The 25,275-nt window shown below is 41.5% G+C and overlaps 1 protein-coding gene across 4 annotated transcripts in view; it reads left to right on the forward strand.

The window, feature by feature from the left end:
• Positions 1–25,275, forward strand: part of tox2 (TOX high mobility group box family member 2) — a 98,153-nt gene that overhangs the window by 56,654 nt on the left and 16,224 nt on the right. For all 4 annotated transcript variants that reach the window (XM_085777678.1, XM_085777680.1, XM_085777676.1 and 1 more), the window contains exon 4: positions 11,969–12,256. In XM_085777678.1, coding sequence (XP_085633804.1) covers positions 11,969–12,256 — 288 coding nt within the window. The remainder of the gene's footprint in view (positions 1–11,968; positions 12,257–25,275) is intronic.

A 25,275-nucleotide genomic window follows, 5' to 3' on the forward strand; every position in this document is an offset into this window, starting at 1 on the left:
GGGGGGTTAGAAAGAGAGATGGAGAAACTGCGCAGGGGAATAATTCGGCTAATGGAGTGACTGTTTGGATATTCAGCAGAAGTAGGAACGGAGATTATGATCTTGCAATTAGCGTAACAAGGTTTTATTGATTGGCTGCCGCTGTAGCGTCTTTGCTGCCAAGACGCTGCATGTGGTTTTAACATGCACAGTGTGTGTGTGTGTGTGTGTGTGTGTGTGTGTGTGTGTGTGTGTGTGTGTGTGTGTGTGTAGCCCAGCCAGTCACACTAGTCTCACTACAAGTGGAGCAGAATCCAGCTCGGCGTTACCTCCAAGCTGTGGCCATTTCCTGAGCATCAAAGCTGAAACATTATGGATTGCCGAGTTGAAAGGGTCTGTTTGAATGCCCGATGATAAAGTGGACTACATTTGCATTTTCCACTCACTTTTAAGTTAATGCATTGCCCTCCTTCCCCTTTTAGTAAAAATGCAGGTATGAAAAGGCAGCTCCTGGTAACGAGCGATTTGAAAGTTTGTCTGCCTGTTTTACATGTTCAGGGCTCAAATCAAGGCTTTTTTTTTTTTTTTTTTTAGTACCTTAAGTTTTGATGCCATTTCTCATCCCAGTTATTATGTTGTAAGTCAACGCTGGCAACGATTGTGCTGGCCCCTGGGGTGTTGTAATCGTAATTAGAGGGAGGTGTTCGAGTGCCAGCAGCAAATCTGTGAGACTCATAGAAGCAGAGACAGATCACAGTTTGATGGGAAGTCTTTTTTATATACAGTATATACGGCAGCAAACAGATGTGATTATTATTAAGTTTGTAAAACACTGTGACAGACTGAACTATAATGAGGTCTTCACGTTATTTTTATTCTCCCTAAATGCTTCTAATGAAAGATTTAGTGGTGTAAGAGCCCTTGTTAACAGATATGATGTCTGCTGAGTTTTAGTGCTTAAACTTCTAGAAACTCCAGTCTGATAAATATGATTAAGTCATCCTCTACGGCTCCCATGTGTCTCTCATCTTTCCCCCATATGTTTCTGATGAACCATTGTAGAACATGATCCCACAGTCTTTTATGTCCAACCTTTGACAAATCTATCACCTCGTCCCTCTATGCTCTGAATTAAAGGCCCATTCCACCTTTCCAGTTTAGATGAGTAATTCTCTTGTTTGGCTGCAGCCCAAAGCCCAGCCAGCATGTCTGGATCCACGGCCGAGCGTGATTGGTCGGGTTCAGCCGTGTGTGACTGACAGGAAGCCCGCTGATTGGGGGAGACGGTATCTTCGGATCGTTGCGCTGATTAAAGCCTTGCGGCGGCGTTTTGTAAACTCCGGCCGTTCGGGGTCCCTGCACCAGCGCCCTGGCCCTGCTGGTCTGAATTACAGCTCGGCCGCATTAGTCTGATTTACAGCTTCCTCCTGCTGTTTAGATTGGAGCTAGGGACCAGAGTGGCAGGCTCCTCCTTCCCTGCGCTTCCACCTGCCCCCTCCTCTTCCTATTGATTCTCCCACTTTGTGCCTCACCCTCTACTTGTCACCCCAATCTTCCCAATCCCCTGCCTGCTCCCCCTTTAATGCCACCTCACCTGCTTTATTTGGTACATGGTTCATTTGCGAGCCTCCCTCCCCTTCCTACTTCCCAGCAGTTCCTCTTCTCCTCCTGCCTCACCTATTCTCTTCTCTCCCCTCAACTCTCCCTCCTGCCTTCCCCCCTCCCTCCCTATATCCAATCTCTCTCTCCTCTCTTCATCCTCCTTTTCTCCCCGAGCCTCTGACAACATCCCTTCACCTTTCCTACCCGGCACCTCTCTCACCGGCCCCCTCCCCCCCCCCCCCCCTCTCTCCCTCTTTCTCTCTCTCCCTCCCTCTCTCTCATTCCCTCCCTACATCTTTTGTGAAAATGAAAACAAAGAGCAGCCTGCCAAAATATTTCTATAGCTGTTCGCTGACGAAGCAGGGAGCGGAGACAAAGCAAAAAGATGTGCAGGCATATTTGTCGCGGCAGCAGAAAGATGGAAAGCTCTCTCCCCGTGGCCTTTTTACAGTCATTTGGACCCCCCCTCCCCAAGCCCCCCCCCCCCACCCCCCCCCAACCAACTCACTCTCCTCTCACGCTCTTGCCCCGTTTAAAAGCCCTCTGTTTGAAATACTCATCTGACATGGCACCACGTATAAATGCACAGCTGTATATTTGTGTAAGGCCCTCGCTCTGCCAAGCTGTCCATCCCCCTGTTGCCCCAGGTGATCAGATGAAACTAATGGCAACCTTAATGTGTTTGTCTAGGCCTCTCACCCCACTGGATAGAATGATGAGAGACCAAACACTCACTCATGCTCTAGATCACATGGCGGACTATTATAAAAGACATGAAATGCCAAGTGCCTGTTTAGCGTTTTCATAACCACAGAGATCTCTTACAAAAATAAAACTCAAGAAAAGTTGCTTTCAACTGCATTGCCCTAAGAGCTGTGAAAAAAAAACCTACAGGTTATTGGAGAGGAAAATGTTCCATTGAACCAAGATTTGTTCACAAATATACTTGGTTAATTATTGACGTAGGTATAAAGAAAGCCCTGAGCTGACATCAATCTGTGTTGACTTAGGCTAGTTCCTCTCTCTTCAGAGATAATGGTTTTTTTTTTCTTGAACCTTGTTAAACAACACACAGCAAAGATACTGGTACAAAGCGTTGGGCAAGTAGCCCAACACCAGAATATTTTTAGATTATATTTATGCATCGGTTTTAAGCCTTTAGTAGTGCAACACAAGTGGAGTGAACCATGTTTAGACAATACACAAGCAGAGATTCATTCACCTTCTCTTCTCTGTGCCTGACCTTTCCTGAGTTCACATGAGTAAGAGTCTGTGGTCATGCTAGTAGCATAACCTTCGTCTTGTGTTGTTAGTTGTTTCTGCTACCATCTATGGTGTTCGGGTCAGTTTTTGTGTTTTAAATCAGCTGTAAAAACTAAAAACATTTTTTTTTCATTCAATTTGTTTTTCTTTTCTTGGTTACATTGTCAGGCTTCATTATCCATGAAAATATTGCTTTCAATATTTTTGGTGTGGGCCCCTGGGCCTTTTTTTGTCAGTATACCCCTTGGCTTCAATCGAACCTTCCTGTTAGCTTTCTGCTACCATTTATGGTGTTAGGGTCAGTTTTGACCCGAGTCTTAAATCAGCTGTAAAACACACTAAAACAATTATTTATCATCTCATTTGTTTCTCATCTCTTGGTTATGTTGTTAGGCTTCCTTATTCATGAAGAGGTCGGTTTTGCACTTATGATTTCAGTTTTAACTCTAATTTTTGTTCTTATTGTTATAACCGGGTCAAAGTTGACCCTAACACCACAAATGTCATAATTTTAACCAGAGCATTTTAGAATTTTGTGAAAAAAAATGTTTTGTTTTATTTTGTTAAAATAGAGGTTCCTGACATTAGTCAAAAGGCCTTGATGCTATAAACAAATCTATGTGGTACTTTTATGCATTTAAAACCTGAAAACGGGTCACCAGTGACCCGAACACAAGAGAAGGAGCTGTTAGCACTGTTTCACATGTGGACAAAGATATAGCATTTTTGCACGCTTTCATTTGCTGACTAGCGCTGAACACAAAGTACAGCCGAGACTGGTGGGGAGTGCCATTTTGAGGGGAATTTCAAAAATGGTCATGAACCAAAGTACTGAACAATTTCAAATGCACAAGTGATGTCGGTGCAGACACTCTGTACCACTGTCTGCACCGAATTTCATGGCAATCCGTGCAATAGTTGTGGAGTTGATAAAAAAAGTCAGACATGCCATCCCCAGAGGCACACTGCTAACGTTGCTAAAAACGACAACAGTCAGGCCCGTTTAACTGTGCTTGTTGGGATTTAACTCTGACATGTGAGTGGTGGATGCACTGCGATGCGGTGGAGGCCCCTTCGTGGACACTTTTGTGATGCATCAAGTATGAGTTGCAGTGCAGAGCTCTAGTGAGAGACAGGGAGGTTCATTGACACTGGAGAGCTGTCTCCTCCACTCCCCTCCATTCCCCACCAGCCTCTTATTAACAATGGCACCAAGAGTACGAGGGTCCAGATGTTAGTCTCCTGCTCCCACCAGCTGTGCCAGCCTCCGATACACAGCCTCATTGACTCTGAACCAGGCAGGGGAGACACTTAAGAACACACTGACACCACACACACACACACATACACACATACACACATACACATTCACTACACAGCAGACAGAAGGTTTTTGTTCAGAAATAAAAAAAAAAATCATGGATACCTACAAAATGTGCACAAAAGATTTCAAAAGCTATTACTCTCAGTTTTGTTCAGGCAGAAATGCATGTAGATACATATTTCACACACACACACACATACACCAGCCACATGCACTTTACACCCTCCTTCTCCTGGTGTAAAGCAGAGTTATTTGTGGGTGACAGGATCCTAACAATTCTCAGAATAATGCACATTTGTTTGGATGACTGCGCCATCAGCGCTCCCTTTGTTATTTTCAACATTGTTAGAGTCAGTCGGTACAGATCCACCAACCCTTTATTGTGCTGTTTTTTTTTTTTTTTGTCCATTTACTTGTTCTTCTAACAATAATTAGGTTTGTCATTCAGACACAGACGCACCATTGTCTACATGCTAATAATGATTTTGACAGTGAGCGAAGGAAAAGTAGATAACTGAGGAGTCATTAAAAATTAAAAAACAGTTGACCGGCTGCTTTTTCTTTTATTTGGTCAAGTCTCCAGGCAGCTTCTGTGTGGTCAGCAGTAGCAGTGGCTGTTGTTAAGTCGTGCAGAACAGTTAGTCGTGTGCCAATGACCAAAGTTAAAAAAAAAAAAAAGAAAGAAAGAAAGAAAAAAAAAAGAACAGGCCTCCTTCTCCATGAGACATGGCTGCTCTGAACAGAAGAGACAGAGGAGACTGGAAATAAGACTATATGTCTGCCAATGTAACATTGTAATCCTAGATTCACCCAGTCAGGCAATAAGTTTGATTATGGTCCTCATTTGAAATGTTGGAGCCGCCCCTCCCCCCTCCTTCTTTTGTGCTCCTCCGTCTCTGTTTTCTACTCCATCCACCCTCCCTCCCTCCCTCCCTCCCTTTCCATCCCTCCGCCATCACCAACAGCAGTATCAACATCGGCATCACAATCACTCTAGATGACTATTGGGAAACCTGAGCTATCTTGTGCACCCATGGTTTGTTTTCCGACCGCATTAGTGGAGATCACAGTTGAGTTTTCACTAACACAGGGCAGCATCTGCATATCATTATGACCACAAGGTCCTGAACTCTAATATGGCGCAAACCAACAGAAGAAAATATAAATAGATGATTATTAAACAATAAAACCTGTTGTTATCACACCCCCTTTAAAATAATGGCTGATTGTTCCGTTTTTTTTGTCACTGTTACATATCTATTCTGTTCTATTCCATTTCCATTTGGGAGCTATTTAAATGTTGTTTGTGTTCCAGTTGAATGTACAGCAATAATGATGTGGTTGTTGTTGCTGACAGCACTTCTCCATTAGTCTCCTCTCTTGCCAAAATCAAGTGCTATTAGACTGTGAGGAAGGAACAGAGACAGAAAGAAGTAGAAAAACAAGAGAGAAGAGGGTCAGTGACATATTTTCGGTGACTCAAATTGATAAAGAAAGAAAAATGGAGGGTAAAAGTGAGGCATTAGGCGCGGAAAGCAGTTAATGTCTGGGCACTTGCAGCAGTTTGCAGAGCAAAAAAGAGAAAGCGTGCGAGAGACAGACAGAAACGGAGGCACAAGGGAGGTTGTGTTTATTATTTGATAAAGCCTCCCTTATAACCTCAGCATGTTGTGCAATAGCGCTGGCTCTCCTTCAACTCTGTGGTGTGCCACTTCAAATTAGTCGCTTGTGGAGAGGGCCTGCCCCGTCTTTGCAAAATGCATTAGTACGCCACTCAGAGCTTCATACAGCCTAGGGTTAAACACAAATTATATCATTTCTGTCATCCAATCAAATCACACTGACCCATTGACCTGCGAGATGAGTCAAATGCATAATGAAATATGACATGGCACAAAAGCTCTGATTTTAATCTGCTCTGACACACGATCAGATGAGGATGACCTCCTGACCTTGACTGAGAAGTGAGACGAGCGAAGGGAACGGGATACACGGGGGAGAAGACGGGAAGGAAACATAAAAGAAAAGGGGGGAAATATATGCATTTAGAAAAGGCTGGTTTTAGTCAATGGGAAGTTAGTTAGTAATCAGCTCAGTATCCGGGGTGAATGGGGCCATCTGTATCTGTGGACTTTGGGTGGTTGGTGCTCAGCTTCATTATTCTCCCCCCATATTTTCCCTCCCATAATGATAAATAAAAAGCATTTTTGTCACAGAGCAGCATCGTTTCTGTCACATAGCTGTGGCTGCTGCCGAGGAGATAGTCGCTGGATTTTATTTCCTCGAAAAAGCATTTCTTTGACAATACTTTCTTCCTGTCTCACTCCCAAGCTGCCTCCCCATCTCTCTCTCTCTCTCCCACCGTCCCTCCACTCTTCCCACCCTCCCATCCTGTTCATTCGCCCAACAGAAACCAAGTACACAGTAGTTTAGCATCCCCATACCCACACCGCGCCCTTTCAGGATTTCCAAACAGAAACATAGTGACAGATAAATAATGCAGCTGGGCTGTTTTAGGGAGAGATGAGATGACATGATGGGGGTGGTGGGGGGTGGGGGGTGGGGGGAGTGGTTGTTGCAAGGACCAGAACTGTTTGGGGCTCAGTACATGGGCTGGGGTTGGGCCAGGCAAGAGGAGGAAGAGGAGAGTGGAGGTGTAGGATGGCTGTAACTGAATCTCCGGCCCTCTCCCCCCCTCCCTCTCTGCTAGCGAAGGCTTTGTGGTGTGTTGATACCCCTTGACATGATATTGTAGCAGAAGAACAGCTATGGCTTTAATTAAGCCTGAGTTGACGGAAAGAGATGGATGGGTAACAAGAGGGGAAGAGGAGAGACAGAGAGAGAGAGAGAGAGAGCAAGAGGGGGGGGGGTATCAAAAACAAACAGCCTAATAAACAGAAATAGCAGAACAGTTCATGCTGTTCAGATTAGTAAGTGATCTCTGTACCCTGACAGCACTGTTTGCCTCTGCCGTTACATTAAAACAAGAGCTCTGTGTACACTAGTAAACAGGATCATTCATAAATATACAGTATAATCTGCCTTCGGGAGAGCGATGGCAGAGTGAATGAAAATAGATGGAGCTCTCAAATTCTTCCCAAAGATAAATCCAGCGTCTCCTTCGCAAACCGGACTGCGTGGAAAGGAGAGATAACGGGACACTGACTTTGTCTCTGTGTTTTGGAGTGCTGCGCGGCGGATACGGGGAAGGTGTTGGAACGGAGAGTGTCGGGAGGTGATGGAAGCGGTGGTGGTGTGTGGGGGATTTTAAGCATAAATCACCACTGTGACAAAGCTCTCCAATAGGCAGATAAGTGCACATTAGTGGTAAGGCAGATCTGTCATCGTCTGTCTCCGAGCTGCCGGTCCCGCCCCTCTCTCCCTGAAACAAACGCTGACTTGGGAAGACTCCAAAACTCTCTGTTGTGCGTCCGTCCGTGTGTGGCACTGAAGTAACGACAGGGGCGCGTGTGACATGATGCCTAAAGTTTGTGAGAGGAAATTTGTTACAGTGCATGGGCCACCTGTCAAAATAATGTTTGCATAATGGCATTCCTTTTAAGATAATACGTTAAGAAACCAGCAAATAATGCAAACAGGGCTGTGACTAATCCATTAACCCTTTTAGTCTGTGAAATGTCCAAAAATAGCAGCAAAAAATTCCCAAGCGGCCACGGTGACATCTCAAACTTGCTTTTTTAGTCCAAACATCAACAAATCATTGAATTAAAGTGACATTAAACACAGAACACCCTCTCATTTGAGAAGCTGCAGGCAGACATTGAGACTTTTTGTTGAATAATGCCTTAAAAAAGAGTCATCAATTACCAATATTCATTCATTCATTTTCTATACCGCTTATCCTGCACTAGGGTCACGAATTACCAATATACATAGGATTTATTTCTAATTAACTTATATTAATTGACTTACAGATTACTGGCCTAATTGATTCAGCTCTAAATGCAACAATGATTTGTTTTAATAATACTAAAAAGGCACGCAGCGTCTCTTTTTTCCCACCATTGTGAATCACATTTGACAGCAGAACATTTTTATAGGATGTATGTAATTTTAATTGGGTTATGTCCTAAATCCGGATTTCTACAGGCATCACAACAATATTCTAATGAGAGGGAGAATGTACAGATAATGAGCCATTAGCCACAGTCAATATCATCTCCAGAAGGCCTTGAATACTCAGGCAGTGTTACAGAGGGAGGCAGAGATCTGTGCCAAATAAAAAGACAAGCTGGAAAGCTCCCCAATCAATGTTATTTTCTCTCTCAGTCCCAGACCAACTGTCTATTCATCTGTTTCTTTCAAATGAAAGGTGTGCTGGTATGTAACACTTACAGTCGAGAGATCTGTCTCTTAATTAAAATGTTACAGATTGTGTTTCGCCCACTGCGCAGACCGAGCATACTGTGTATTGGAAATAATGTTCCCTATAGTGTGTGGTATTGATCAGAGGAGGAAAATAAAGGATGTTTCAGTGAGGAAAAAAAAAGAATCTGTGTAATGCAGCTTTTTTTTTGGGGGGGGGGGGGGGGGGGAGTGGGAGGAGGTCGCTTTGACTATTGCGAGTAAACCAATGACGAGGAGCTCATGGGAAAAAAAGAAGAAGAAGAAGAAGAGGAGGCTTTTGTTTGAAAAGGCAATTCCATACTAGGACACAAGCTGGTCTATACAATCCATCAAATACATTGCCTTTGTTTGGATTTTACTTTTAAAGGAGAAAAGAGTATACATTAGCCAGAGTGTACATGTGGTTCTGTACGTACATGCAATCTCATTCTGAATAGAAGCGTATGAATAATTTATCTTGCCACAATCCAACTGGGAACGTCCTTGGTATTTACATTTTATCATCAAGGGCACTGGATGAGCCTTCACAGCAATCTAACACATGACACACACTCAGTCCTCCTCGTCCCTCCGCGCGATCAAAAGCGACGGACGAGACCAGGAAACGTTTCTGCAGCGTGGATATATATTTATACACCGAGAGAAAACAAAAGGTTGATGAACATGCTGGATGATGACTAAGCGTGGTCGGTCTTTAGATTACACCAGTGGTCATCACCCACAGTCGCACCGAGGCGCAGGGAAAGATGACAGGGCTCCGAGGGACACGCACACAAGGACTCACTTCACACAATGGCCCCAATGTTTACACAAGACAATTTAGTTTCCTTCCAACAATTATGAGGGAAATTGAATCTCAGGAAATGTTCGTTTTCTTGTCCATTAGACCAAACAATAACACTATCCCCAAAGGTTTACAAAAACATCTGTCTTCAAAGGACAGTCCAGAAAATTAATATCAACCGGCTTGAAGGCTATATCAGGACAGAGTAAATCAAATTGAAGCAATCACACTTCTCTCTTTCTCCCTGTCTTTTTTTCCATTTGGTGTAACATGTAGGAAGATGAAAGTGTGCTGTTAATGCTGAGTTTGTGTCTGCCTCTTTTCTTCACAATAAAACACTGCCAACGTCCTTTTTCTGGTCAAATTAAAAATGGGTGTTTTAGTGCTGGAGGTATTGCACATGCAGACTCAGATGAGTATTCATTTAAAAGACATTAGATATTTTAATTCTGCTGAAAGATACTGGGGGGAAAAAAACACAACTTGTCCTCCACCATGTATATAAAGGCTCAAGGATCTGTGATCCAAGTGGAAACAAAAGGCTTACCCCACTTCTAAATCACAAAACCTCGAGGATTTAAAGCTGCTACCACTTCTAAATGAGCAAACACCAACATTACACCACAACTAAATTTACATTGCTGATAGTTTTTTGTGCTGATGCAGATTTCTTTCCTCCACTAAAATAGACTTTCTTTCTTTCTTTTTTTTAATACCACGCAGCAGGAAAAATCCTTATTTATCATGTAGAAATCACCCTCTTCTGCTATCGATCTTAACAAACCTGTAATATACATGGCCAAAAGATTACACAATAGAGCTTCATACCAACCTTCATACTAGAGAGAAACAAGGGGGGAAAAATGTGCCCTGTATCCTTTCTCCTTTCTTCCATCTCCCCGTGCCCCTTATTTTCTCAAAGTATCTGTTTGAGAGATAAATGACCACTCTGCTGCTGAGGATGACAGCCTACACAAAGATGATATTGAATTGATTTCAGAAATGTTGCAGAACTGACTGTTTGATGTATACTGCTAGACATGAATCATAAAAATTCTATTAAAAAACCCTTGAATGGCTGACACCAGAATATTATTTGTGATGATTAATTTGACTCAGTCATTACAATGGGAGTCAAGTTGGATCGTCTCAGACAAAATTGCTTTTCATTCCCCGTTGAATTTCCCTGCTATTTTTCTTTTCTTCTTGCTCTGTGCAGAACTCTGATCTGATTGGACTTACTGTGTTAGTGCGACAGCGCACAAATACAGAGGCTGTTGGTCTTCTTTATTACCGGTCGCTGAGCATTGAGTTTTTTTGTTCCAAAATGAGATGTTCAATGTTTGAAACTAAATCACAGCAGCTTTGACAAAATGACAGATCAGAATTTAAATAGTTTACAAAGCTTGGTGAAGGCTTACTGGAAACTGAAAACGTCAGTTGACAAGATGTCAACACAGCAGATAAATTCTTCTCCATGCAGTTATATTGTTGGAGAATTAATTATTTCAATGGATTTCTGATGTCAGATCAACATCAACTGTATATTGCAGTTCTTTTAAAGTTTTTTTTCCTTTGACAGACCAAAGCAGCTATAGGTAGCGAGTACGTATGCAGTAGTCAGTTTATCTGAGGATAACTGAATTCTGTTAATTAGCTGCTGTTTTGGGCTAAATGTTTAACAAGACACAAACAAACATATCACCACAGTTCTGATTTGTCTTCACTATTTTTTCCTATTAAACACTGTAAACAACAAGTTGTCCTGGCTCATGAAAGTAATGGATGAGATAGTCGCCACAACACAAAACTCATATCACTCATACAGTATCACAGCTTTAACAGCCAGTTTTAAAGTTAGTCATCAGTTTCAATTTGTTAGTTGGTTGCTTGGTTACTGTCAAAAATTTAACTCTTAACATTTGGAAACTGTTTGATTTTAAGTACGTAAGAGGTACATGTAGGCTATAACTGGGTTACAGTGAGGTAAACAATGATAAACAACAAGATGTCCAAATACGGTAGGGAAGGGTGTGAACATTTCCTTCCCTAGGTGAATTTCATAAGTGACAGTTACAGTTACTGTAGGTGAAGTTGCACTGGAAACCACGACTTTGCACTGATCTGGAACAGTGGTTGACATGTTTCCTGTTTTAGATCTTTAAACGATGCCTGTCAATCAGCAACAATCAGAAAGTTCAATACCAATACTTCCTTGGTAGTTGGATATAGGCAGATTCTCAGAGCTGGGGCCACTGGTTCCCCTGTTAGCTTTACTACTGTGCTGGGTTTTGACTTTTATTCACCATTAGCAAATGGGTTTTAAGTTTAACACAAGGAAAATATAAGTTAACACAACATTTCTGTTTTTGTACCTTTGGTATTTCAAAAAAAATAGACATTTTGTTATGTAGCTTCTTGTCTTCTTTGATACTGATGATTCAATAAAGAGTGCTTCATGCCTGCCCAAGCCTTGGAGGAGCTCCAGTTACTCAATATGGCCTATTGGGGAAATGGAAAAGGATTTTTTTTAGCTCACTTTGCAACTCTGATACTGTAAACCAAATACTTTGATCTGCTTATTTACACTCCTTTATCAAGTCTAATCTTATGTACCACTTTGTCTTTCTCTCTCTCCCTCCACTCAGAGCTACACAGGTCAGACTGGTGGCGGCGGGGGAGGAGGCGGCGGTGGCGGCAACGCCAGTGGAAACGGAGCCGGGGATGAAGACTATGAGATCCCTCCCATCACTCCACCTAACCACCCCGAGCCTCCTCTTCTTCACCTGATGGAGCACGACTCTACAGGCTACCTCTGCCACTCGCTGCCACACAATGGACTCATCAACCCGTACTCCTACCCAGAGCTGCCCACACTCATGATGTCTAACATGCTGGCACAGGACAGCCACCTCGTTTCCAGCCAAATGCCCTCGGTGAGTAGCGTTTGTGGACTCGACCGTTCCATGGCTGCCCCGAGAGCCCAGAAAGCTCAGTAATGGGCACGTATGTTTGGGACAGTAAAAAAAAAAAAAGAGAAAAGATTCAAAGAAAAAAGGGTTGGACTTAAACGTAACCCTTTTTTTAGGAAAAGGTTAAATAATCCCTATAGTCATAGCAGTAGGTTCAGTAGGTAAAACAACTCTGTCTCATAACGTTCTGTTATTATCTAATAGTGTGGAGAATGTGCAGGTCACAACTTGTCCACGAGAGTGTTTTGGAGTTGTTGGATTGTGTATTTGATGAGTTTGATGAGGGAAACCAAGAAATCCCATGAACCTCCGTAGCGTAGCTCTGAGCAGCTCACGGCTCGGCTTTGCCATTCTAAAAATAGCTTGCACCGACAAATAAAGGTAGCAAACCTACTGCTATGACTATAGGGATTATGGCAATGGGCCAATTTGCCAAAATGTTGAACTATCCCTTTAAGGCTATTGTGTCTTTGCTAGTTTCAAATCAACACAGTCGTCAGTTTCCCATGTTGAGATCCATGGTTGGTTGGTCTCAAAGTGAGGTGTGGTCATTGTTGAGGCAGAGCACAGTGTCACTACACATGACTGTGTCATTAAATCACCTGAAAACAACAGCCGACTACATAAATCAACACACACCTCTACATACATCAGACTGGTTGGTTAGAACTCCATATACAGTAACTATGGGCTACATGGAGATGCCCACACAGTCTATGCTCCCACCACCGAGCACTTGGCATTTATTATTCAAATTTCAAATGAGGGTGCAAAAATATTAAACCAAGGGTGTAAAAGAATGCATTACACCCACTGCAAGCCTGTTTGGTGGAATCCTGCTGCTGCTGCTGCTGCTGCTGCTGTAAACGGCCTGTCGGTGCACAAGCAAAAACTTCCTTCACTACTACCTGACAAATCCCTGTCAGATTGTAATCAGGTGCAGACACACCTGGCTTTTAACAGGAATGGGACAAGGCACTCAGACTGGTTTAGTTCATGTTACAATTTTTTCCCCCGCCTTTAAATCGTTAAAAGTGGATTTGGACACAACCCTAAATGTGCTTTAGAGCACTAGTTTAGATCATTAAAAAAAAGGGTTCTAAGACTTTGAAGGCCTTGTTGCTTTTATCAGATATATCCAGCATGACATGAGAGAAAAACTATTTGGCCTCATGTGTACACACAAATACACACACACACACACACACACTGAAGCAGAAACTTGGTTGTAATTATAATGGAGTATGTGAGAGATCGGACAAGTGTGACTTTGGAAAAGGTTTCCAATTTGGGATATTGCAAATCATCCAAAACCAGTTATTTAAAGGATGTCCACCCTTTAAATAAAAAAATAAAAAAATCTAATAAAACAATTTATAAGGTAGATGTAATTTTCAAAACATGAATATGGGCGGGGGGGGGGGGGGGGCTGAGTGAGGAACTGAATGATTGTTCAGTGGTCACCATGTCAGCTCTGATGCATGGAGAAAAAGGATTGTGGGTAAATCCATCAGCATCATATCTGCCTCGACAGCAAGCATCAGTCAATCTGTCAAGCCTTCAAACATGAATACGCGCTGATTACTCCCTCAGCTCCACACCGACCTGCTCCACAGCAAATTAGCATCTCCAAACCATAATTGCATTCATGAGAACTGCAGAAAATAGAGCAGGTTTCTATTACAACAAATGATATATGTAAAGCTTATGCGTGTAACATAATGCATGGGTTGCAATAACCAAAGGCTCACTAGTTCGCTGTCTTCTTTATGGAACACATGTAGCCCTAAAAGTGTAGTTGAGTATAAAGCTGACGCTGGGGTTTTTAATAAATGCCTGCTTTTTTCTCTATCCTACTCTGTAAAATGTAAATATAGTGTTAGATGTGCACTCAATGCTGTTCATATAACATCTGATATATGGACAGAAGTGAATGTTTTTTTTTTATGGACTGCAGCAGTGAAAATCACTTAGGCGAAGAAAAAAGCACATAATGGTCAACAATATTAATATATACAAAGATTTTTGTGTCCGGTACTTTCAGGTCAGATTTTCTTCATACAGTACCTTCCTCCATATTGACTGTGATATCAAAAACAGATACAGACATAGCTGCACTGTATAGATTACCACTATGCAGTTGATAATATAGTACACACGATTTATATATTGCTCTGTTTTGTGGCGTGATCAGGAACGATAAGTCAGCAGTGTGTTTTGGGTGCGTTAATGAAAGGTAAAGAGGATCAATCATCTTCGCTATACATTCAACAAATGCAGATAGATATCAAGGTCAAGCAGAGTGTATGATCATGTTCACCATAAACAGAGGAAAGAAGGATAAACAAGAGTCAGCACATAGCCAAAATATGGCTTGATAAAGATCTGAAATATAAACATGCTATATATTATATATAATGTTGGAATATTACCCTCCTACACATTGGATTCATGTTCCATTTATCTTAATATCCATTTCACATTTTGGTCATGACCTTTACTGTAGAGACAGTGGTTGATTGGCCAGTCTCTCACTCGGCAGTCTAGGATATTTGTTACTGCTACTCGCTGGTTTTCATAGATTGAATACTGCAGGTTGTGTGATAAAAATACATGAGATGTGAAATGCTCAGCTGGCATACAATGGAAATATATTTAAAAGATATACTACAGATGCTGGTGATTGCTCTTCTGACAACTAGTCCTTGGTGGTTTAAAGGGTGTTTTTTTTTTTATATTCTGCAAGTAAAGACACAAAACGCAAATATATTAAGAAAGAAAAATGACAAGACTGAATCAAAAAATGCTTTGAAGCAAGTGATCAGTGGTTACATTTTGCAAGTAAACCTCCCAAATCTTGGCGTTTGAAGGTATTTCAATATTTCAAACGGGCTCTGAGAGTAGAAACTCCTCGGCAATATAGAAGGTCTTTTTTTTTCAGGGCACTGCTTCAACTTTGCTGCAGAAAGCAGCATATAAAGCAAACTCAGAAATTTCTAAATCAAATAGTCTGCCTGGCGAAACTACCAAACCGTAGCAGAGGTTCATTTGTGCTGAGAGCAGAGTGTCTATTAAATCGGTGCCTCACCTTGACACAGTCTGTTGAGCAGAGTAATTAGGCAAACTCTGCAGTTCAAACATGAGATGCTATCATTATGAATACCTCACTTGACATGGCTAGATAAATAACAAGGGTTAATTCTAATTTTAGACTGTTTTGGAAGCTAAAAAATACTGTTTGAGTGTTTTATGTAGATAGAAAGATTTTCCTTTTTTTTTCGGGGGGGATGTTGCTGCTGCTGTTGACGTTGCACTGTATGTGTGTATGTCCAAGTGTGTCTATGTGTTTCTGTGTCTTCACTATAAACAATATCTCTGCTGTTGAAATGGATCCACTACATCTGGAGGTCAGGCCTTATATTCAATCTTGAGCACACTGAAAAAAAATCCATTAGGGTTCATCTTTCCTGCATCAGCCATTCTATTGTGGTGCTGCAGTGAGATCTGTTTTCATCAGGCAGATTCAATACGTGAGCTGGGCAATGAAAAGAGTGCAATAGAGTTGGATGAAGAGAGGAGGGGTGAGGATAGAGAGGGGGCGGGGGTGGTATTGTGGGGAGGAAAGCAAGAAGAAATTGCAAAGTGGAAAGAGGTAACTCTTATTCAAAATGAGCATATACCTCCAGTTTTCTGTACCTCCTGGATTTCATTATTAGATATTTTAGAGATAATTCAGTTGAGTGAAATAAGGTTATTCTGCCTCAACAAAAGCCGGAGAGCCTCTGGTTTTTAAATAGGAGCCTACGCGATTCAAGCACGAGGATGTTTGAAAGTACTCCACTGCAGGTGGAACAATATAAACATAAAATAAATAGGCCGATTATATAACAGAAAGGATTTAGAGTAGAGCAGTGTTACGGCAGCAGTTGATCATTCTGGGCGAGCTGGAAGACCAGATAGTGTGTGTTGGGTTTGTGGTGGTGTTGGGGCGAGCTGTTGGACTAAATGGTGTTAAGACTGAGATCTGTCAGTGGATTCGACTCTGAGTTGTGGGTGTGGGACCTTCAAACCAGAAAGATTCCCACTTAGATGCAAATCAAAGACGAAGAGAAGAATAAGCTTAAGGAGGTTTTGTGTTTTTTTTTTTTTTTCTTCGACAAATAGTTACATTAAAAAAAAGACGCTGCACATGTTGAATGTCCCTCAAACATTTTCAGGACTTAAGTTTCAGCTTCAGACTTCAGAACATGTTTGGCTGCCCTCTATTTGGTATTTATAGCAGCAGGATGGTGTATGTGGAAACGACAGTGCCATGTGTTCATGGCAATGAAGGAGCACATTAGCCAGAGAATCAATGTGGCTCATTGTTTTTCATAGTTTTTGGACAACAATGGAGGTCTGTGGCACAGAGGGGAAAACTGTATTCGGCTTCATCCGTGCAGGGAATTCTTGTTTCAAGTGAATCAATTAGTCGATCTGACTAATGTTGTTTTTATGTTGGTCAGGTTTTATACAACTGGTTCCAACTTCTTAAATGTGAAAATCATTTTTTCATACCACTGTGATAGAAAATGGATGATATCATTTGGTTTTTGAGAAACTTTAATTATTTGCCACATTCATCAGCACTGAAGATGAATGTTAGTAGTAGTGGTTAGCAGCAGTCTTACTTGTTAGAGGAGTGAACTGAAAATATAGACTCAATAGAATCTGGAGCTGATGGAAGTCACGTTACAAACAGCTTACAACCATTTCTTGTGGTTTTCTCTTCTCTGCTGACTCTCAAAACCTGAAAGACATCATTGACTGTACTCTTCTAATTTTGTAAAGAGGCCATTTTCAATTCATACGTGTTCTTTTTTTTTTTTTTCAAACATGTGTGTGTGTGTGTTGTGGAGTGAAGCCCCTCCTGGCCAAACCTGATATCTTTCAGAGAGCTCTTTTCTCTGATGCTCTGATGCACTTGGCAGGGCCTCTCTCTCTCTCTCTCTCTCTCTCTCTCTCTCTGCCTCTCTCTGTTAATGCCCCCACTGTCATAGCATCTACAAGTTCCAAAACACATTAGACATTTAATAGCCATGCTCAGGTTGCATTGATCTTATCAATACAGCCTAGAAAGATGCACATCTCTACTGCTTCTAGTGAATCATTTCTGGCCTCACAAGCCGAGTGGCCTTGTTGCTGTCTGTTGAATCTTCACTTACACTAAAACTGGCCTAAAGCTAAACTATTTTATTAACGGCTGTATAGATATATTTATAAGAGCCTCACACCTGCACTGTGACAACTACATCTGCAATCTGTTTGAAAAGAGATTCAATTATGGTATATTTAAAACGCTTCTCAAATTCATATGACCTGAATAAATTATCTTTGATTAAGTTTTTTTTTTCCTTTTTTTCCCCTCCTCCATGTTCCTCAATGATGCATGCAATATTAGCCATCATCAAACCAGCTCGAGTGTGATGTTGTGAATATGTAACAGATGATGAATGTATTATCAGCTGGGGGATGTTACGCATAATGGCCATGTATTAGCAGAAAGAGCTATGCGGACGCAGCCTTAGCTCCATCAAACTCCCAGGTATTATCCAATTTGTTATTTTCCACAAGACAAGACGAGAATCTGCCTGAATGAGGGGTCAGTTCATTTATAAAGAAGGTTGTGAGGTCCCTGAGGATCTGCCTCCTATATTCATATTCAAATTCTTGCTCATATTTCCTTTGTTACGGTGTTTAAATGTAAGAATTTCCTCACAATCCACAGTTGTTGAGGTTAATTATCAAGTATTAATCCCACACTGATTGCCATGTTAAGTTGGGTGGATGCCTGCATTTTCTTTTCTTTTCTTTCTGGTGTTATTTCTCGCGGGGTATTAAGTGCTCCTGGCAGGTGCTCGCTCCTCAAGCCTGTGTGAATGAAATATGAGCTGCAATGTCAACTGAACTTGTCACAGACAAGCTTGGATGAATTAATGATAAGAGAGCAGAGGTGTGTTTTAATGTGTTCCCTCTCTGATGGAGGGTCGCGGCGAACGTATTATCGCATACTGTACACCTGCTGGTTTTTGTATAAACATGGAACAGGTTAAAAAAAACGTAGATAAGGTGGTGCATTCGTAGGGAAAATCTTGGACCGAATTTTAAGTCTAAAGACTGAATATTATATCACCCACACTGTTATCAAGTGACTTCTCAGAAATATTCTAATTAAATGTGTTTAGACTTTTCCAATATGGACTTTAAATGTGTCTTACCTTTGCCTTTAAAGACTTTCTGCTCTTTGAGGCTTTTCCTTCTTCTATACTTTTCATTCAGATGAAGAAAACCTATTTCTCCTTTGAAAGACCTTCATTTTCAGTCATTTTTTAAAAGGGATTAGAGCGTCTGCGGGAAAATGATGGAATGTCTGTCGCTTTTCTACACAGTTCAACAAGCTTAGTGATAGAATGGGACTTGTATTAGTTATTCCAATGTTGATCCAGGCATACATGATTTTGAATGATCAATGCTTCCGGCAGGACAAAAATCACTTGCTTGTTTGATGGCCTCTTGAAATCTACGTGAAAGGGGAGGGCTGTTCTTAACCCCCCCCCTTCTGCTTTTATTTATTTATTTATTTTGTGATTATTTATTTTCAAATTGTCCCTTGGGCTAATGTTCCATTTTGGCATTTCACACCCCCCTCTCCCATAAATGAACCATCACGGCCATAAATCACTGGACAAACAGAGACTTGTGCAAACCCTGAAAGGTTCAGAGATTTATGTAACACATTCATGTTTTCCACTTCCTCATTTTAGTACTCCACTGGTAAAGCCTAGCTAATAAAAGGTCCTATTAATATTTCCTGTTGCCTAGCAACGGCAGGCAGCAAGTAATAGCATTCTGTGGAAAAATAGATGACCGATAAGGAAAAATTCAATTCTTTTCTCATCTCCTGGGAGAAAGTGCCTTATTTCTCTGGCAATGTGATATGAAACTGTAGTTGTATATTAAGAAATATCTTAAAAGAAATATAGGTTATTTTCCAATTTCATCATTTTGGGGGGATTTTTATTGCAGGCTGGAATGGCAGCTCATCTTTTCTCTCCAGCTTGATAAAGTCAATTAACCTATCAGATTAAGCTAATCAGAGGATACAGTGGCGGCTTAATTTCTTTATTTTTAATCAGAAATTCTAAAGAGATGGTATTAAATAACACACACACTGAACTTTAAAGTGATCACTTCTGTGTGACAAATTACATTTCATTTATATTGCAGCTGTAATTTAAACTTGTTTTGCACAAACACAGGGCAGCTTGTCTAGCGTGGAGCGTTGTGTGCAAAAACCTGGGCTAATAACGCTGCTTATCACTGTGATCACAGGTAATGGAGGAGGATCTCCACAGTGACAATTTTCAATTTAGATAATTTATCACATCATATTTCAAAAACAACAGAGTAAAGAAAAAAAAGCGTTATCACACGCATGTTGTTGTCATCGTCCTCCTCTGTACTGTAGATGTGATCAACAGAGGCTAAAGAAACAAAGGCAGATTCAGCTGCAGCAGATATAGCTGGTGTTATGAAGCAGATACATAGATAAGGGATTTCATATTACACTTAGCCAGGGGCCCCTGCTGAGATTTATCATGCCATGAAATCATGTCCATATTGCACTGTGCCCTATCTCAACCATCCATCATCTCATTCTGCTTTCACCACCAGGAATATTTGGCCCTGGTGGCGGTGGAGAGCCGTCCCATGTCATCTCACTCAGGGACGTCTCCCCTGCTGTGCTGCCAGCCACCAGTTCAGCATAACACTGCCACTCTGTCTGCTAATGTGCACAAGAGAGGCTTGAGCCAGGGTGATTAAAACTCTTTGTGTATTCATGTAGCACAGTTCATGGTGGGACTCTGACCAATCCAGGACCGAGAGCCATACAGTATAGGCTGCAGGTTTATCCTCAACATGTTCACAGATGATTCTCACAGTTGATATCAGAATGGAGAAGAATCCTGGCTCATAAGCTTGAGTGTGTCTTTGCGGTAGCTCCGTTTTTTTTTTAATAGCACTCCCAGCCAACAGTGATCCCTATAGAAAAACAATTTCAGAGGGGGATATGGTGTCTCTATGAAACAGGTGACATCTGAGGAGAGGAGAAGCAAAGATCAGGTGTAAACCAGACTTTTATATATTCATTCCTTTGACACAATCCTGTCTCTGAGCTCAGCAGATACTGTAGTTCCTTCGACCTCATGACTCAGTTTTTGCTCTGATATGCATCGTCAGCTGTGAGACAATGACAGCAGCTCCTCTATATTGACAGGTGCGTGCCTTTCCAAATCAGATCAATTGACTCCAAACAAGGTGCAGAAACATCTCAAAGTCAATCAAGACAAGTTAGAGTTACTTGAACTAAATTTCAGCTATCATTAAAAAGAGTTTGAATACTGATGCCAATTCAATATTCCAGGTTTGTCCTTGTTTTTACTTAGTACGAGGCTGCATAACAAAATGTAAGCAACACTTCCTGAAGGCACTGTATGAAGAGTTTTATGACAAGAGTTATAGCAAATTATCAGTATTTTCTGAGCTCTCGCTGTAGTAATATAACTTTAACCGACAATAAACTTAATGAAAATTGGAAAAAAAATTGAAAAGTGTAAAGTCTAACCCCCACTTTTCCCACATACTGTGATTACAAGGGGTTCATTTGTTTGGTAATCCGCTGTCACTAACATTTATTATAGTTCAAAGCTGGAGAATAAAGGTGAAGGTGGTTCCTGTCAGAAATGTGTGAAATTCTTTTGTCTGACAGGTTTTGGACACACATGCAAATCCCCTTGTCATGACCTCGGCTTGCATGGCATATATACAACAACTGTGTGCAGCTTCTTTTTTTTTATTTGCGTGCTCTTTCTTGTTTTTGTGTTCATTATTTCTGCATCTACATTCATTTTTTTTGTTGTGCACGCACGCACACACACACACACACACACACACACACATATATAGTATACACACAAAGTGTGTTTGACACGGCAGTCAGGAGTCTCATTAGTGGGAGCAGAGGAGCCTTGCCTTCTGCTGTCAAGAGTGTGTGTCCCTACCGCTCCTCACAACCATCTCCTACATGTCATGTCAGCCAAGGCTCTGATTCTCTGACGCTGTGCTTTGTGAGGTGAGCGCAGAGACACGCCCGGGCTGAGAGAGAGAGAGAGAGCGAGAGGAGGAGGTAGGGGGAGAAAGAAAGAGACAGTGAGAGAGAACAAGAGAGAGAGAGAATAAAAAAGACTGAGGAACAAGAGAGAGAACTGTTGGGTGGGGGGTAGAGGAGAAGAGGGAGAGAGAGAGAGAGAGAGAGAATAAAAGCAAAGTAGGTTCTGACATTAGCAGTAATGAGGAACATGGAGGATGGTGCCAAGGGGGACATCATGACATTACTATCTGCAAATCAACCACAGCCTTGTTGCTGCCACAGATTCACTCTGAGAGGCGTTCAGGGTGGTACTGTACTTTTCAAACCGACAGTCAATCACAACCAAGAACATCAGCTTCTTTGTGCAAACGCTCCCAGCTACGCTTTAATAATAATATTAATAACCAATAATGACGACAGTGATGATAACAATAGCTGGAGCCACAAGCAAAAAAAAAAAGAGGCAATTCACACACAAAGGAAAATGCAACAAAAGGGTCTCTAAAATTACAATTTGACCCTTTTACCATGCACTCCTGTTATGACTTCTGTTTCTGTGTGTTTGTTTATTCTAAAGTTTATCTGTATGGCACGACTTCAAAGTTGTTTTCCACATTTTTATGAAAATATCAGGTGCGTTGGCATGGAGTCTGTTTGGCTTTGAGAGATGGTGGTGGCAGAGTTCATTTCAACAGTGTGGCTACTTAAAGCCGTTCTTGGAATAAATTGCCTTTTCTCTCTTTTAAAGTTGCTGCTGAAAACTCATAATTATTTCCTTATGCTGCTGCTTTGTGAGGTATTGCTGTTTTTTCTGCCAGATTAATTACTTGATCACAGTTCAGCACAGGAGCAAGTATTTTACTTTTTTCTTTTTTTTCTCTCCGTTCGTCTAGCGTGTAATTGGAACGATTGAAAGTGACCTGATAGTGTCTTGTTTTGGCAATGTGGAGCGACTGCTGAGCTAATAAGCAAAATTAGGTTTTAATGGCGTGTTGCTAAATGCAGTTGGCTGCTACTACACCTGGATCATAACATCACATTACATTTGAATCAAAATCTGCCTCTAGCATTAAAAAATATTTAATAAAGTCATCTTGACTTCCCTAAAAACATCTCCAATTAGGCTCTAACAAATTCTTAAAACACTTGTGTTTCCCTTTACTTAAACATCCCAGCATGCCCATCATATCTCCTTACTTAGCATCTGTCTGATGTCACAAGTAGGCAGAAGCAGCGTTTTGCCTTTGCTTTCATACTTAAGTAGCGTGTGACTCATAAATCCACACTCTTATTAATTCTCCTCAGCTTGTGTAAATGACCCTCCTGGGTATATATAAGCTTGATAAAGCAAAGACATGGATGAAGGGACAGAGAAGAGAGAGAGAGACAGAGAGAGGGAGAGGGTGAGGGAGGGGTGAAGGCTCGGAGGCTCTTTGAGGAACAGAGTTGTTAGTGCTTTGCCCTCAGGGTGAATGAGAAGTAGCTTTGAGGGCTGTGAGGCCCGGGGTTGGCTCCCCACCTAAAGGCGTGTTTACCACCGTGTTGCGCGGCGGCTGTGCTTTTGAAGGATCAGTCTTGAACGCGCCTCTAATTAAAGCTGTCATGGCTGGGTGCCTGCAGGGATAATGTTCTATTATTATAGTCATTTGTTTCAATTAAACGCTGGGTGATTTTACAATAGCAGCCGTGAACCTGTGTGAGTGAGCCATCACTCTAAACAAGATGGTTCCAGTCAAGCAGGGAGTGAGGAGAGGAAAGTCTCAGGACTCACAGGAGCATTGATTACTGCCTGGAAGAGGGCAGGGCGGGGTAGACAAAGGGTCCAAATGTCAGATTAAAAGCCATCAGCAGGTGATGTTAAATACTGGATGACACCATGCTGCATTATGGGTAAAAGAAAAACACACAAAAAAAACACTTTACCATTATAAAGGAAATTTCAGTTCCCATTTACAGTATAGTCCCATTTTCAAGCAAGTAAACTAGAAGTGAATGAACTCCAGCTCCACAGACCTCTCATAATGTATAACTGACATTTATTTTAAACGGTGCTAATAAGCTCAAACATGACCACAGCATTTACCAATTCTTTAGCATGGACAGGCCGCTTTATTATGATGCCAGTGCAATAAAATCTTACACAGCAATCAGCCTGCTTATTTAAACTGATGAAACAGATGCCACTCTGGTATAATCATCATGAGGATGAAGCAAGGTTAGCTGCTTTTACTCGTTCTTTCTCTTTCTCCTTGTGGCTGCTCAGAGCTCTCTTCTCCCCTTCTCTCATCTCTGTGCTGGTGGTCAAATCCCCTTAGCTAAATCAAATGGTGCAGGCAATTGGAGCGGCCGTGAAACCATTTCAAAGGTAAGGTCAGCAGGAGCAAGGGAACAATGGCTTTGTGATATTCCATCTCGCACACAATGTGCTACACATAATTGGAAAGCCTTTGTTATTTGACTCCCATTTGACTATGATGTACAAGATGTGAATACAAACACGACAGGCGTAACGGTGGCAGGAGAACACGCTCACACCGAGTTTCCTGGCTTTACATCACAGTTTAGGTCTGCCTGGCTGCTCATCACCAAAAAGCAATATCCAACTGTCCCCTTTCTAACTTTGGAGATGAATTTTAGTCCTTAGGTCATGTGAGGTGTTTTTTTTTTTGTTTTGTCGTTTCTGGAGTTCTCCTGTGTCCTCTTTCCTTTCCTCTTACTTTTCCTCCTCCTGTTTATGAGTGGACCCTAATCTCTGGGGGCTTTACAGTACAGCAAACAGCTAAATTGCTAGGAGGTTAAGCATAGTCAAGACTATACCCAAGAGAACTCAGAGTCCAACTTTATAAATATTCTAAATATACAAATTTAGGCCACTATGTTGCTCCACTTGGTAGTTGCGCCGCAAAACACAGCAAAAAAAACAAAAAACACATTGTCCACATTGAGAGTCCATGAAAAGTCAGTATGTGTTACATGCTAAAGGCAGAGAGCAGTGACCAACTAAATCCTGTTACTCACAGTGCCCCCCTTCTTCTATTCTCCCTCTTCACTCACTCTCTTTTGGCCATTTGGATGATACCATTAGGAATTACCATACAGTACCTATGGCAACCAGCAACCTTTGTCAGATTCTTTCATAATATTTGTACAGCCGTCTGCCGCTGGCTTTATTTAGCTCAGGCTTGATGGCACTATGTGATAACTTCTTGCTCTTTCAGTCTTGCAAAGGTGAAAGCACCAACTAAAAGCACTCTGAGACATTTTCAAAAAAGAAAAGAAAAAGGCCACAGGAATGACTGTTAGAAGTAGATTATAACAGTAGGAGCGTTTGGAGTAATGAGCACTAGTCCTTTAGGTTTTATACTGCATATAGCTTTTAGTATATGTAATAATGAAACACGCACTTTCATACAGTACTTACAGTAGGACGCTTTCTGCTTTACATCCCAGTTATACAATGCAACATACACTATTGGCTTCAGACTCCCACTATAGACCTCACACTGTACAGTAGTTCCTATGTTTCCATATGTTCCAGTGACCAACCGCTCCGTTCATCAGGACAGAGCACTGAGCTCCAATAGAAATGTAATTTATGCGATGACACATGACAGCGATTATAAATAATGGCAGAAAAAATATGTCCTCGGTTTGAGAACAAATCAACAAACACTCTGCACCACCTTCGTGTTTTTCCCTCCAACCAAAAACTAAGATGACTCGGTACAGAACATACTGTCACAATTTACAATTTATGTCTGAAATCAATTACGTAAAACCAGGAGCCTAAATG

This window comes from Trachurus japonicus, chromosome 5, assembly GCF_045865225.1.
Source record: "Trachurus japonicus isolate A0001 chromosome 5, Traja_1.0".
Lineage (NCBI taxonomy): Eukaryota > Metazoa > Chordata > Actinopteri > Carangiformes > Carangidae > Trachurus > Trachurus japonicus.